Source organism: Erythrolamprus reginae, chromosome 13 (assembly GCF_031021105.1).
Source record: "Erythrolamprus reginae isolate rEryReg1 chromosome 13, rEryReg1.hap1, whole genome shotgun sequence".
NCBI lineage: Eukaryota > Metazoa > Chordata > Lepidosauria > Squamata > Dipsadidae > Erythrolamprus > Erythrolamprus reginae.
Window position 1 is genome coordinate 9,512,553 of NC_091962.1, and position 11,878 is coordinate 9,524,430.

The 11,878-nt window shown below is 44.6% G+C and overlaps 1 protein-coding gene across 1 annotated transcript in view; it reads left to right on the forward strand.

Annotated features, from left to right (window-relative positions):
• DMAC1 (distal membrane arm assembly component 1) overlaps positions 1-11,263 on the forward strand; it is a 14,531-nt gene extending 3,268 nt beyond the window's left edge. The window contains exon 2 of the mRNA XM_070766472.1: positions 10,858-11,263. Coding sequence (XP_070622573.1) covers positions 10,858-10,910 — 53 coding nt within the window. The 3' untranslated portion in view covers positions 10,911-11,263. The remainder of the gene's footprint in view (positions 1-10,857) is intronic.
• Positions 11,264-11,878: the final 615 nt, after the last annotated feature.

The following is an 11,878-nucleotide window of genomic DNA, read 5'->3' on the forward strand; positions in this document are numbered from 1 at the left end:
TTTTTTTGCTTTCTCTCTTTCTCTCTCCTCTCTCCCCCTCTTTCTCTCTTCATCTCTTGCTATCTCTTTCTATCTCTTTTGCTTTCTCTTTCTCTCTCCCCCTCTCTCTTGCTATCTCTTTCTCTTGCTATCTCTGTCTTTCTCCCTCTCTCCCTCTCTTGCTATCACTCTTTCTCTCTTTTTTGCTTTCTTTCTCTCTCCCTCTCTTGCTATCTCTTTTTTTGCTATCTCTTTCTCTGCCCCCCTCTCCCTCTTTCTCCATCTCTTGCTATCTTTCTCTCTTGCTATCTCTCTCTCTCTCTCTCTTTTGCTTTTTCTTTCTCTCTCCCTCTCTTTCTCTCCATTTCTTGCTATCTCTTTCTCTCTCTTGGTATCTTTCTCACTATTTTGCTTTCTCTCTTTCTCTCTCCCCCCTCTTTCTCTCTCTCCCTCTCTTCCTCTTTCTTGCTATCTCTCAGTTTTTTTGCTTTCTCTCTCTCTCCCCCTCTCTCTTTCTCTCTCCATCTCTTGCTCTCTTTTTTGCTTTCTCTTTCTCTCCCCATCTCTTTCTCTCTCTCCCTCTCTTTCTTGCTCTCTTTTTGCTTTCTCTCTCCCCCCCTCTCCCTCTATTTCTTTTTTGCTTTCTTTCTCTCTCCCCCTCTTTCTCTCCATCTCTTGCTATCTCTTTCTTTTTTTTCCTTTCTCTCTCCCCCTCTCCCTCTCTTGCTATCGCTATCTACCTCTTTCTTTTTTGCTTTCTCTTTCTCTCCCTCTCTTGCTATCTTTCTCTTTTTTGCTTTCTCTTTCCCTCCCTCTCCCTCTTTCTCTCTCCCTCTTGCTTCTCTTTCTCTCTTGCTGTCTCTCTCTTTTTGCTTTCTCTTTCTCTGTACCCCCTCTCTCCCTCTCCATCTCTTGCTATTTCTTTCTCTTGGTATCTTTCTCTTTTTTTGCTTTCTCTCTTTCTCCCCCCTCTCTCCCTCTCTCTCATTCTCTCTCCCACTTTCTTGCTATCTCTTTCAGTTTTTTTTGCTTTCTCTCTCCCCCTCCCTCCCTCTTTCTCTCTCCATCTCTTGCTATCTCTCCTTTTTGCTTTCTCTTTCTCTCTCCCCTTCTCCCTCTCTCTTTTTTTCTCTCTTTTTTGCTTTCTTTCTCTCTCCCCCTCTTTCTCTCCATCTCTTGCTACCTCTTTCTCTTTCTTTTTTGCTTTCTCTTTCTCTCCCTCTCTTGCTATCTTTCTCTTTTTTGCTTTCTCTGGCCCCCCCTATCCCTCTTTCTCTTCCTCTCTTGCTATCTCTTACTCTCTTTTAACTATCTCTCTTTCTCTCTCTTTTGCTTTCTTTCTCCCCTCTCCCCCTCTTTCTCTCTCTCTCTTCATCTCTTGCTATCTCTTTCTATCTCTTTTGCTTTCTCTCTCCCCCCTCCCCCTCTCTTTGCTATCTCTTTCTCTTGCTATCTTTGTCTTTCTCTCTTCCCCTCTCCCTCTTGCTATCTCTCTCTTGCTTTCTCTTCTCCCTCTCTTGCTATCTTTTTTTGCTATCTCTTTCTCTACCCCCTCTCCCTTTCTCTCTCCATCTCTTGCTATCTTTCTCTCTTGCTATCTCTCTCTCTCTCTTGCTTTTTCTTTCTCTCTCCCTCTCTTTCTCTCCATTTCTTGCTATCTCTTTCTCTCTCGGTATCTCTCTTTTTTGCTTTCTCTCTTTCTCCCCCCTCTTTCTCTCTCTCCCTCTGTGTTGCTCTCTTTCAGTTTTTTTGCTTTCTCTCTCTCCCTCTCTTTCTCTCTCCATCTCTTGCTATCTTTCTCTCTTGCTATCTTTCTTTTTTGCTTTCTCTTTCTCTCTCTCTCTTTCTCTCTTTGCTTTCTCCCCCCTCTCCCTCTCTCTTTCTATCTCTCTATTTTGCTTTCTTTCTCTCTCCCTCTCTTTCTCTCCATCTCTTGCTATTTCTTTCTCTTGGTATCTTTCTTTTTTTTTTGCTTTCTCTCTTTCTCTCTCCCCTCTCCCTCTCTCTTGTTCTCTCCCACTTTCTTGCTATCTCTCTCTTTCTTGCTATCTTTCAGGTTTTTTCTTTTCTCTCCCCCTCCCTCCCTCTTTCTCTCTCTCCATCTCTTGCTATCTCTCTTTTTGCTTTCTCTTTCTCCCTCTCTCCCTCTTTCTTGTTATCTCTCTTTCTTGCTATCTCTTTCTTTTTTGCTTTCTCTCTCCCCTCCTCTCCCTCTTTCTCTTTCTTGCTCTTTTTTGCTTTCTCTCTCCCCCCTCTCCCTCTTTCTCTCTCTCCCTCTCATGCTATCTCTCTTATGCTTTCTCTCTCCTCCCACTCTCCCTCTCTTTCTCTCCATCTCTTGCTATCTCTTTCTTTTTTGCTTTCTCTTTCTCTGCCCCCTCTCCCTCTTTCTCTCTCCATCTCTTGCTATCTTTCTCTCTTGCTATCTCTCTCTCTTTTGCTTTTTCTTTTCTCTCCCCTCTCTCTTTCTCCATTTCTTGCTATCTCTTTCTCTTGGTATCTTTCTCTTTTTTGCTTTGTCTCTCCCCCCTCTTTCTCTCTCCCTCTCTCCCTCTTTCTTGCTATCTCTGTTTTTTGCTTTCTCTCTCTCTCCCCCTCTCTCTCTCTCCATCTCTTGCTATCTTTCTCTCTTGCTATCTTTCTTTCTCTTTTGCTTTCTCTCTCCCCCTCTCTGCTATCACTATCTCTCTCTTTTTTGCTTTCTCTCTCTTTCTCTCTCTCCCTCTTTCTCTCTCCGTCTCTTGCTATCTCTCTCTTTTACTATCTCTTTTTTTTGCTTTCTCTCTCTCTCCCCCTTTCTCTCTCTCTCTTCATCTCTTGCTATCTCTATCTCTATCTCTTGCTTTCTCTTTCTCTATTCCCCTCTCTCTTGCTATCTCTTTCTCTTGCTATCTGTCTTTCTCTCTTCCCCTCTCCCTCTCTCCCTCTTGCTATCTCTTTTTTTGCTATCTCTTTCTCTGCCCCCTCTCCCTTTCTCTCTCCATCTCTTGCTATCTTTCTCTTGCTATCTCTCTCTCTTGCTATCTCTCTCTCCATCTCTGCTTTTTCTTTCTCACTCTTTCTCTCCATTTCTTGCTATCTCTTTCTCTCTCTTGGTATCTTTCTCTCTTTTTTGCTTTCTCTTTCTCTCTCCCCCCTTTCTCTCTCTCCCTCTCTCCCTCTTTCTTGCTATCTGTTTTTTTGCTTTCTCTCTCCCCCTCTCTCTCCATCTCTTGCTATCTTTCTCTCTCGCTTTCTCTTTCTTTTTGCTTTCTCTTTCTTTCTCCCTCTCTCCCTCTTTCTTGTTATCTCTCTCTCACTTTCTTGCTATCTCTTTCTTTTTTGCTTTCTCTCCCCTCCTCTCCTCTCTTTCTCGCTATCTCTTTTTTTGCTTTCTCCCCCCTCTCCCTCTTTCTCTCTCCCTCTCTTGCTATCTCTCTTATGCTTTCTCTCTCCTCCCACTCTCCCTCTCTTTCTCTCCATCTCTTGCTATCTCTTTTTTGCTTTCTCTTCCTCTGCCCCCTCTCCCTCTTTCTCTATCCATCTCTTGCTATCTTTCTCTCTTGCTATCTCTCTCTCTTTTGCTTTTTCTTTCTCTCTCCCTCTCTCTTTCTCCATTTCTTGCTATCTCTTTCTCTTGGTATCTTTCTCTCTTTTTTGCTTTCTCTCTTTCTCCCTCTTTCTTGCTATCTGTTTTTTGCTTTCTCTCTCTCTCTTTCTCTCTCCATCTCTTGCTATCTTTCTCTCTTGCTATCTCTTTCTTTCTGTTTTGCTTTCTCTCTCCCCCTCTCTGCTATCACTATCACTTTCTCTTTTTTGCTTTCTCTCTTTCTCTCCCTCCCTCTTTCTCTCTCCGTCTCTTGCTATCTCTTTCTCTTTTTTGCTTTCTGTCCCCCACTCTCCCTCTCTTTCTCTCTTGCTATCTTTCTCTTTTTTGCTTTCTTTCTCCCCCCTCTCTCTCTTGCTATCTCTTATTCTCTTTTACTATCTCTCTTTTTTGCTTTCTCTCTCTCTCTCCCCCTTTCTCTCTCTTCATCTCTTTCTATCTCTTTTGCTTTCTCTTTCTCTCCCCCCCTTTCTCTTGCTATCTCTGTCTTTCTCTCTTCCCCCTCTCCCTCTCGCTATTTCTCTTTTTTTGCTATCTCTTTCTCTGCCCCCCTCTCCCTTTCTCTCTCCATCTCTTGCTATCTCTCTTGTTATTTCTTTCTCTCTCGCTCTCTTTCTCTCCATTTCTTGCTATCTCTTTCTCTCTCTTGGTATCTTTCTCTCTTTTTTGCTTTCTCTCTCCCCCCCTCTTTCTCTCTCCCTCTCCCTCTTTCTTGCTATGTCTCTTTCAGTTTTTTTGCTTTCTCTCTCCCCCTCTCTCCATCTCTTGCTATCTTTCTCTCTTGCTTTCTCTTTCTTTCTTTCTTTCTCTTTCTCTCTTTTTGCTTTCTCTCTCCCCCCTCTCCCTTTCTATCTCTTTCTCTTTTTTGCTTTCTTTCTCTCTCCCCCTCTTTCTCTCTTTCCATCTCTTGCTGTCTCTTTCTCTCTTTTTGCTTTCTCTTTCTCTGTACCCCCTCTCTCCCTTTCTCTCCCTCCATCTCTTGCTGTTTCTTTCTCTTGGTATCTTTCTTTTTTTTGCTTTCTCTTTTCCCCTCTTTCCCTCTCTTTCTCTCTCCCCCTCTCTTGCTGTCTCTTTCTCTCTTTTTGCTTTCTCTTTCTCTGTACCCCCTCTCTCCCTTTCTCTCCCTCCATCTCTTGCTGTTTCTTTCTCTTGGTATCTTTCTTTTTTTTGCTTTCTCTCTTTCTCCCTCTCGTTCTCTCTCCCACTTTCTTGCTATCTCTCTCTTGCTATCTCTTTCAGTTTTTTGCTTTCTCTCTCCCCCTCCCTCCCTCTTCCTCTCTCCCTCTTGTTATCTCTCTCTCTTTCTTGCTATCTCTTTTTTGCTTTCTCTCTCCCCTCTCCCTTTCTCTTTCTCGCTATCTTTTTGCTCTCCCCCCTCTCCCTCTTTCTCTCTCTCTCTTGCTATCTCTTTTTTGCTTTCTCTCTCTCCCCCTTTCTCTCTCTTCATCTCTTTCTATCTCTTTTGCTTTCTCTTTCTCTCTCCCCCTCTCTCTTGCTATCTCTTTCTCTTGCTATCTCTGTCTTTCTCTCTTCCACTTCTCCCTCTCGCTATCTCTCTTTTTTTGCTATCTCTTTCTCTGCCCCCCTCTCCCTTTCTCTCTCCATCTCTTGCTATCTCTCTCTCTCTTTTGCTTTTTCTTTCTCCCTCTTTCTCTCCATTTCTTGCTATCTCTTTCTCTCTCTTGGTATCTCTCTCTTTTTTGCTTTCTCTCTCCCCCCTCTTTCACTCTCCCTCTCTCCCTCTTTCTTGCTATCTCTCTTTCAGTTTTTTTGCTTTCTCTCTCCCCCTCTCTCCATCTCTTGCTATCTTTCTCTCTTGCTTTCTCTTTCTTTTTTTCTTTCTCTCTCCCCCCTTCCCTCTCTTGCTATCGCTATCTTTTTTCTTTTTTGCTCTTTCTCTCCCTTTCTATCTTTCTGTTTTTTGCTTTCTCTTTCCCCTTCTTCTTTCTCTCAACCTCTTGCTATCTCTCTTGCTATCTTTCTCTTTTTTGCTTTCTCTTTTCCCCTTTCCCTCTCTTTCTCTCTCCCTCTCTTGCTGTCTCTTTCTCTCTTTTTGCTTTCTCTTTCTCTGTACCCCCTCTCTCCCTTTCTCTCCCTCCATCTCTTGCTGTTTCTTTCTCTTGGTATCTTTCTTTTTTTGCTTTCTCTTTCTCCCTCTCGTTCTCTCCCACTTTCTTGCTATCTCTCTCTTGCTATCTCTTTCAGTTTTTTGCTTTCTCTCTCCCCCTCCCTCCCTCCCTCTTCCTCTCTCCCTCTCGTTATCTCTCTTTCTTGCTATCTCTTTTTTGCTTTCTCTCTCCCCTCTCCCTTTCTCTTTCTCGCTATCTTTTTGCTCTCTCTCCCCCTCTCTCCCTCTTTCTCTCTCTCTCTCTTGCTATCTCTCTTTTGCTTTTTCTCTATCCCTCTCCATTTCTTGCTATCTCTTTCTCTCTCTTGGTATCTTTCTTTTTTGCTTTCTCTCTTTCTCCCCCCTCTTTCTCTCTCCCTCTCTCCCTCTTTCTTGCTATCTGTTTTTTTGCTTTCTCTCTCTCTCCCCCTCTCTCCCTCTTTCTCCATCTCTTGCTATCTTTCTCTTGCTATCTCTTTCTTTCTCTTTTGCTTTCTCTCCCCCCCTCTCTGCTATCACTATCTCTTTTTTGCTTTCTCTCTCTTTCTCTCTCTCCCTCTTTCTCTCTCTGTCTCTTGCTATCTCTTTCTCTCTTTTTTGCTTTCTCTCCCCCCCTCTCTGCTATCACTATCTCTTTTTTGCTTTCTCTCTCTTTCTCTCTCTCCCTCTTTCTCTCTCTGTCTCTTGCTATCTCTTTCTCTTTTTTGCTTTCTCTTTCTCTCTCCCCCCTCTCCCTCTTGCTATCTCTTGCTATCTCTTACTATCTCTTTCTTTTTTGCTTTCTCTCCCCCACTTTCTCTTCATCTCTTGCTTTCTCTATCTCTTTTGCTTTCTCTCTCTCTCCCCCTCTCTTGCTATCTCTTTCTCTTGCTATCTCTGTCTTTCTCTCTTCCCCCTCTCCCTCTCGCTATCTCTCTTTTTTTGCTATCTCTTTCTCTGCCCCCCTATCCCTTTCTCTCTCCATCTCTTGCTATCTCTCTCTCTTGCTTTTTCTTTCTCTCTCGCTCTCTCTTTCTCTCCATTTCTTGCTATCTCTTTCTCTTGGTATCTTTCTTTTGCTTTCTCTTTCTCTCTCCCCCTCTTTCTTGCTCTCTCAGTTTTTTTGCTTTCTCTCTCCCCCTCTCTTGCTCTTTCTCTCTTGCTTTCTCTTTCTCTTTTTTGCTTTCTCTTTCTCTCCCCCTTTCTCTCTTCCTCTTTCTTGCTTTCTTTCTCTCTTTTTGCTTTCTCCCCCCCTCTCCCTTTCTATCTCTCTTTTTTGCTTTCTTTCTCTCCCCCTTTCTCTCTCCATCTCTTGCTATCTCTTTTTCTCTCTCTCCCCCCCCCTCTCCCTCTCTTGCTATCGCTATCTTTCTTTTTTGCTTTCTCTTTCTCTCCCTCTTTCTGTTTTTTGCTTTCTCTTTCCCCTTCTCCTTTCTCTCTCCATCTTGCTATCTTTTTCTCTTGCTATCTTTCTTTTTTGCTTTCTCTTTTCCCCTTTCTCTTTCTCCCCCTTGCTTGCTGTCTCTCTCTTTTTGCTTTCTCTTTCTCTGTACCCCCTCTCTCCCTCTTTCTCTCTCCATCTCTTGCTATTTCTTTCTCTTGGTATCTTTCTTTTTTTTGCTTTCTCTCTTTCTCCCTCCTCTCCCTCTCCCACTTTCTTGCTATCTCTCTCTTGCTATCTCTTTCAGTTTTTTGCTCTCCCCCTCCCTCCCTCTCCCTCTCTCCCTCTTTCTTGTTATCTCTCTCTTGCTATCTCTTTTTTGCTTTCTCTCTCCCCTCCCTCTTTCTCTTTCTCGCTATCTTTTTGCTCTCTCCCCCCTCTCCCTGTCTCCCTCTCTTGCTATCTCTCATGCTTTCTCTCTCCTCCCTCTCCCCCCTCTCTCTCCATCTCTTGCTCTCTTTTTTGCTTTCTCTTTCTCTGCGCCCTCTCTCCCCCTCTCTCTTGCTATCTCTTTCTCTTGCTATCTGTCTTTCTCTCTTCCCCCTCTCCCTCTCGCTATCTCTCTTTTTTTGCTATCTTTCTCTGCCCCCTCTCCCTCTTTCTCTCTCCATCTCTTGCTATCTTTCTCTCTTGCTATCTCTCTCTCTTTTGCTTTTTCTTTCTCTCTCCCTCTTTCTCTCCATTTCTTGCTCTCTTTCTCTCTCTTGGTATCTTTCTTTTTTGCTTTCTCTCTTTCTCCCCTCTTTCTCTCTCTCCCTCTGTGTTGCTCTCTTTCAGTTTTTTTTGCTTTCCCTCTCTCCATCTCTTGCTATCTTTCTCTCTTGCTATCTCTCTCTTTTGCTTGTTCTTTCTCTCTCCCTCTCTTTCTCTCCATTTCTTGCTATCTCTTTCTCTCTCTTGGTATCTTTCTTTTTTGCTTTCTCTTTCTCTCCCTCTTTCTTGCTATCCCTCTTTCAGTTTTTTGTTCTCTCTCCCCCTCTCCCCCTCTCCCTCTTTCTCTCTGCATCTCTTTCTTTCTCTTTTTTGCTTTCTCTCCCTCTCTCTTTCTTACTCTTTCTTTTTGCTTTCTCTCTCCCCCCTCCCTCTTTTTCTATCTCTTTTTTGCTTTCTTTCTCTCCACCCTTTCCATCTCTTGCTATCTCTTTCTCTCTTTTTTGCTTTCTCTCTCCCCACTCTTGCTATCGCTATCTCTCTCCTTTTTTGCTTTCTCTTTCTCTCCCTCTTGCTCTTTCTATTTTTTGCTTTCTCTTTCCCCCCCTCTCTCTATTTCTCTCGCCCTCTTGCTATCTCTTTTTGCTTTCTTTTTCCCCCTTTCCCTCTTTCTCTCCCCCTCTTGCTGTCTCTTTGTGCTTTCTCTTTCTCTGTACCCCCTCTCCCTCTTTCTCTCTCTCCATCTCTTGCTATTTCTTTCTCTTGGTATCTTTTTTTGCTTTCTCTTTCTCCCCCTCTCGTTCTCTCTCCCATTTTCTTGCTATCTCTCTCTTTCTTGCTATCTTTCAGTTTTTTTGCTTTCTCTCCCCCTCTTTCTCTCTCTTCATCTCTTGCTATCTATCTCTTTTGCTTTCTCTTTCTCTCTCCCCCCTCCCCCTCTTGCTATCTCTTTCTCTTGCTATCTTTGTCTTTCTCCCCCCTCTCCCTCTCTTGCTATCTTTCTCTTGCTTTCTCTTTCTCTCTCCCTCTCTTGCTATCTTTTTTGCTATCTCTTTCTCTGCCCCCTCTCCCTCTTTCTCTCTCCATCTCTTGCTATCTTTCTCTCTTGCTATCTCTCTCTCTCTTTTGCTTTTTCTTTCTCCCTCTTTCTCTCCATTTCCTGCTCTCTTTCTCTCTCTTGGTATCTTTCTTTTTTGCTTTCTCTCTTTCTCCCCTCTTTCTCTCTCCCCCTCTGTGTTGCTCTCTTTCAGGTTTTTTTGCTTTCTCTCTCTCCCTCTCTCCATCTCTTGCTATCTTTCTCTCTTGCTATCTCTCTCTTTTGCTTTTTCTTTCTCTCTCCCTCTCTCCATTTCTTGCTATCTTTCTCTTGGTATCTTTCTTTTTTGCTTTCTCTCTTTCTCTCTCTCTTTCTTGCTATCCCTCTTTCAGTTTTTGTGTTCTCTCTCTCCCCCTCTTCCCCCTCCATCTCTTTCTTTCTCTTTTTTGCTTTCTCTCCCTCTCTCTTTCTTACTCTTTCTCTTTTTGCTTTCTCTCTCCCCCCTCCCTCTTTTTCTATCTTTTTTGCTTTCTTTCTCTCCCCCCTTTCTCTCCATCTCTTGCTATCTCTTTCTCTTTTTTGCTTTCTCTCTCCCCCCTCTTGCTATCGCTATCTCTCTCCTTCTTTTGCTTTCTCTTTCTCTCCCTCTCTTGCTATCTTTCTATTTTTTTATTTCTCTTCCCCCCCCTCTCTCTATTTCTCTCGCCCTCTTGCTATCTCTCTTTTTGCTTTCTTTTTCCCCCTTTCCCTTTCTCTCCCCCTCTTGCTGTCTCTTTTTGCTTTCTCTTTCTCTGTACCCCCTCTTTCTCTCTCTCCATCTCTTGCTATTTCTTTCTCTTGGTATCTTTTTTTGCTTTCTCTTTCTCCCCCTCTCGTTCTCTCTCCCACTTTCTTGCTATCTCTTTCAGTTTTTTTGCTTTCTCTCTCCCCCTCCCTCCCTTTCTCCATCTCTTGCTATCTGTTTTGCTTTCTCTTTCTCTCCCTCTTTCTTGTTATCTCTTTTTTGCTTTCTCCCCTCCTCTCCCTTTCTCTTTCTTGCTATCTCTTTCTTTTTTGCTTTCTTTCTCCCCCTCTCCCTTTCTCCCTTTCTTTTTTGCTTTCTTTCTCTCCCCCCCTTTCCCTGTCTTGCTATTGCTATCTTTTTCTTTTTTCCTTTCTTTCTCTCCCTCTTTCTCTCTTGCTTTTTTTCCCTCCCTCTTTCTCTCTCCACCTCTCTTGCTGTCTTTTTGCTTTTTCTATGTCCCCCCCTCTCCCTTTCTCTCTCCATCTCTTGCTATCTTTCTCTCTTGCTATCTCTTTCTCTCTTGCTATCTCTTTCCTTCTCTCTCTCTTTCTCGTACACCACGCCGCAGCAGCGGCATTGGGCAGTAGCCGTGGGGCGGCAGCACAGTGGTCAGATGTGAGGTGGAGCTCCGGAACGGAGGCACTGATGGCGGCGGCTGGACATGTTGCTAGACGCCGTACATGTGCCAGCCACGCAACGGCAGCATGTACGGTGTCTAGCAACACGTCCAGCTGCCGCCGTCTGTGATTCCGTTCTGGAGCTCCGCCTCAGAGCTGACCACCCTGCCGCTGCCCCACGGCTACTGCCCGGTGCTGCTGCTGCTGCCGCCCTCCCGCCGGGCCCCAAAGCTCACCTGCTGCCGCCGCCAGGGAAGCTCCAGCCGGGCGGGGCGCTGCAGCTGCCAGAAAACCTGGATGGCGCAAAGAAGGAAGCTCAGCTTCCAGTCTCACAACTTTTTGCTCTTCGCACTCTCAGCAAAAAGTTGCGAGACCAGAAGCTGAGCTTCCTTCTTCGCGGCACACCTGACCATGTCTCGCGGCACACTGGTTGGGAAACACTGAGTTAGTAGGAGCTTCAATGGACTCCAGAGGATGGTGGAGGACAGAAAGGCCTGGAGGAACATTGTCCACGGGGTCGCGATGGGTCAGATACGACTTTGCAACTAACAACAATTGCTTTTCTCTTCAAATTCTGTTCTACTTCTCTTCATTATATTCTTTTTGCCTTCTGCAGAGTAACGCAAAAGAACTTGGTTGTGCCGCCTTTGCCAACAATGATTTTTGTCTCTTTCCAGGTCTTTACTCTTGGGCGATTGTAATCGTCGTGGATCCCGTCCAGCCGAAGTAGGACACGGAAGGCCTACTTCCGTCGGCAAAGGGTTTCCGAGACCTACCTGGAGGCCGCCCAAAGCGGAGGGGGATGGAATCTTTCGTATTGGAGATTGGGCTGTCCTGCGCTCCATTAAGAGGGGACAGAAACGTTGCGGCTTTCAATCTCCCATGGAAAAAGAGTGTGGTTGCGAGAGTATCTATTTTTCCCCTATGTCAAAACGGTCAGTTACAATGGTGACATTACGGCACAATCACCTCTAAGGGACTTTGACCAGATTGCGTTCAGTAAATGGAATATTCTCTTGCCAATTACGTTGTAGTAAGATTATGCTGCTTGGGTGAATTAAAAAAAAAAAAAACCTCCTCTAATTTTGCCCTGTGTGTTTGTGTCTTCTCTCTCCTTGCTTGGTCCGTGAAACTGACCCCCACTTGAAAACACGGTCGCTGGCATCAAACCCCCGTTTTTTCCCGTGTGGATAATTTACTATTTCAGCACCCCCCAAACACAAACTAAGGTAGGTCTTATACTCCAAAAAATACAATACAGTAGTACCTCGTGATACGAACCCCTCGTCATATGAACTTTTCGAGATACGAACCCAGGGTTTGGGAAATTTTTGCCTCTTCTTACGAACTTTTTCCGCCTTGCGAACCGAACGCCCAACCTAGTGGTTCGGCAAAAGTTCGGGTTTGGGAGGCCGCAGAGAAGCCCCGCCGCCTGGCTGTTGCTTTTTGAAACAGCCGGGGGGCTTTTCCGTTTCTCCTTTTTTTTTTTTTTAAGAGAAGCGTCGCCGCCCGGCTGCCATGTTATGTAACAACCAGGGGCTTTTCCGCTTCCTCTTTTTTTTTTAGAGAAGCGTCGCCGCCCGGCTGTCACATTATGAAACATCCAGGGGCTTTCCCGCTTTCTTTCTTTTTTTTTTTTAAGAGAAGCGTCGCCACCCGACTGTCACGTTATGTAACAACCAGGGGCTTTTCCGCTTC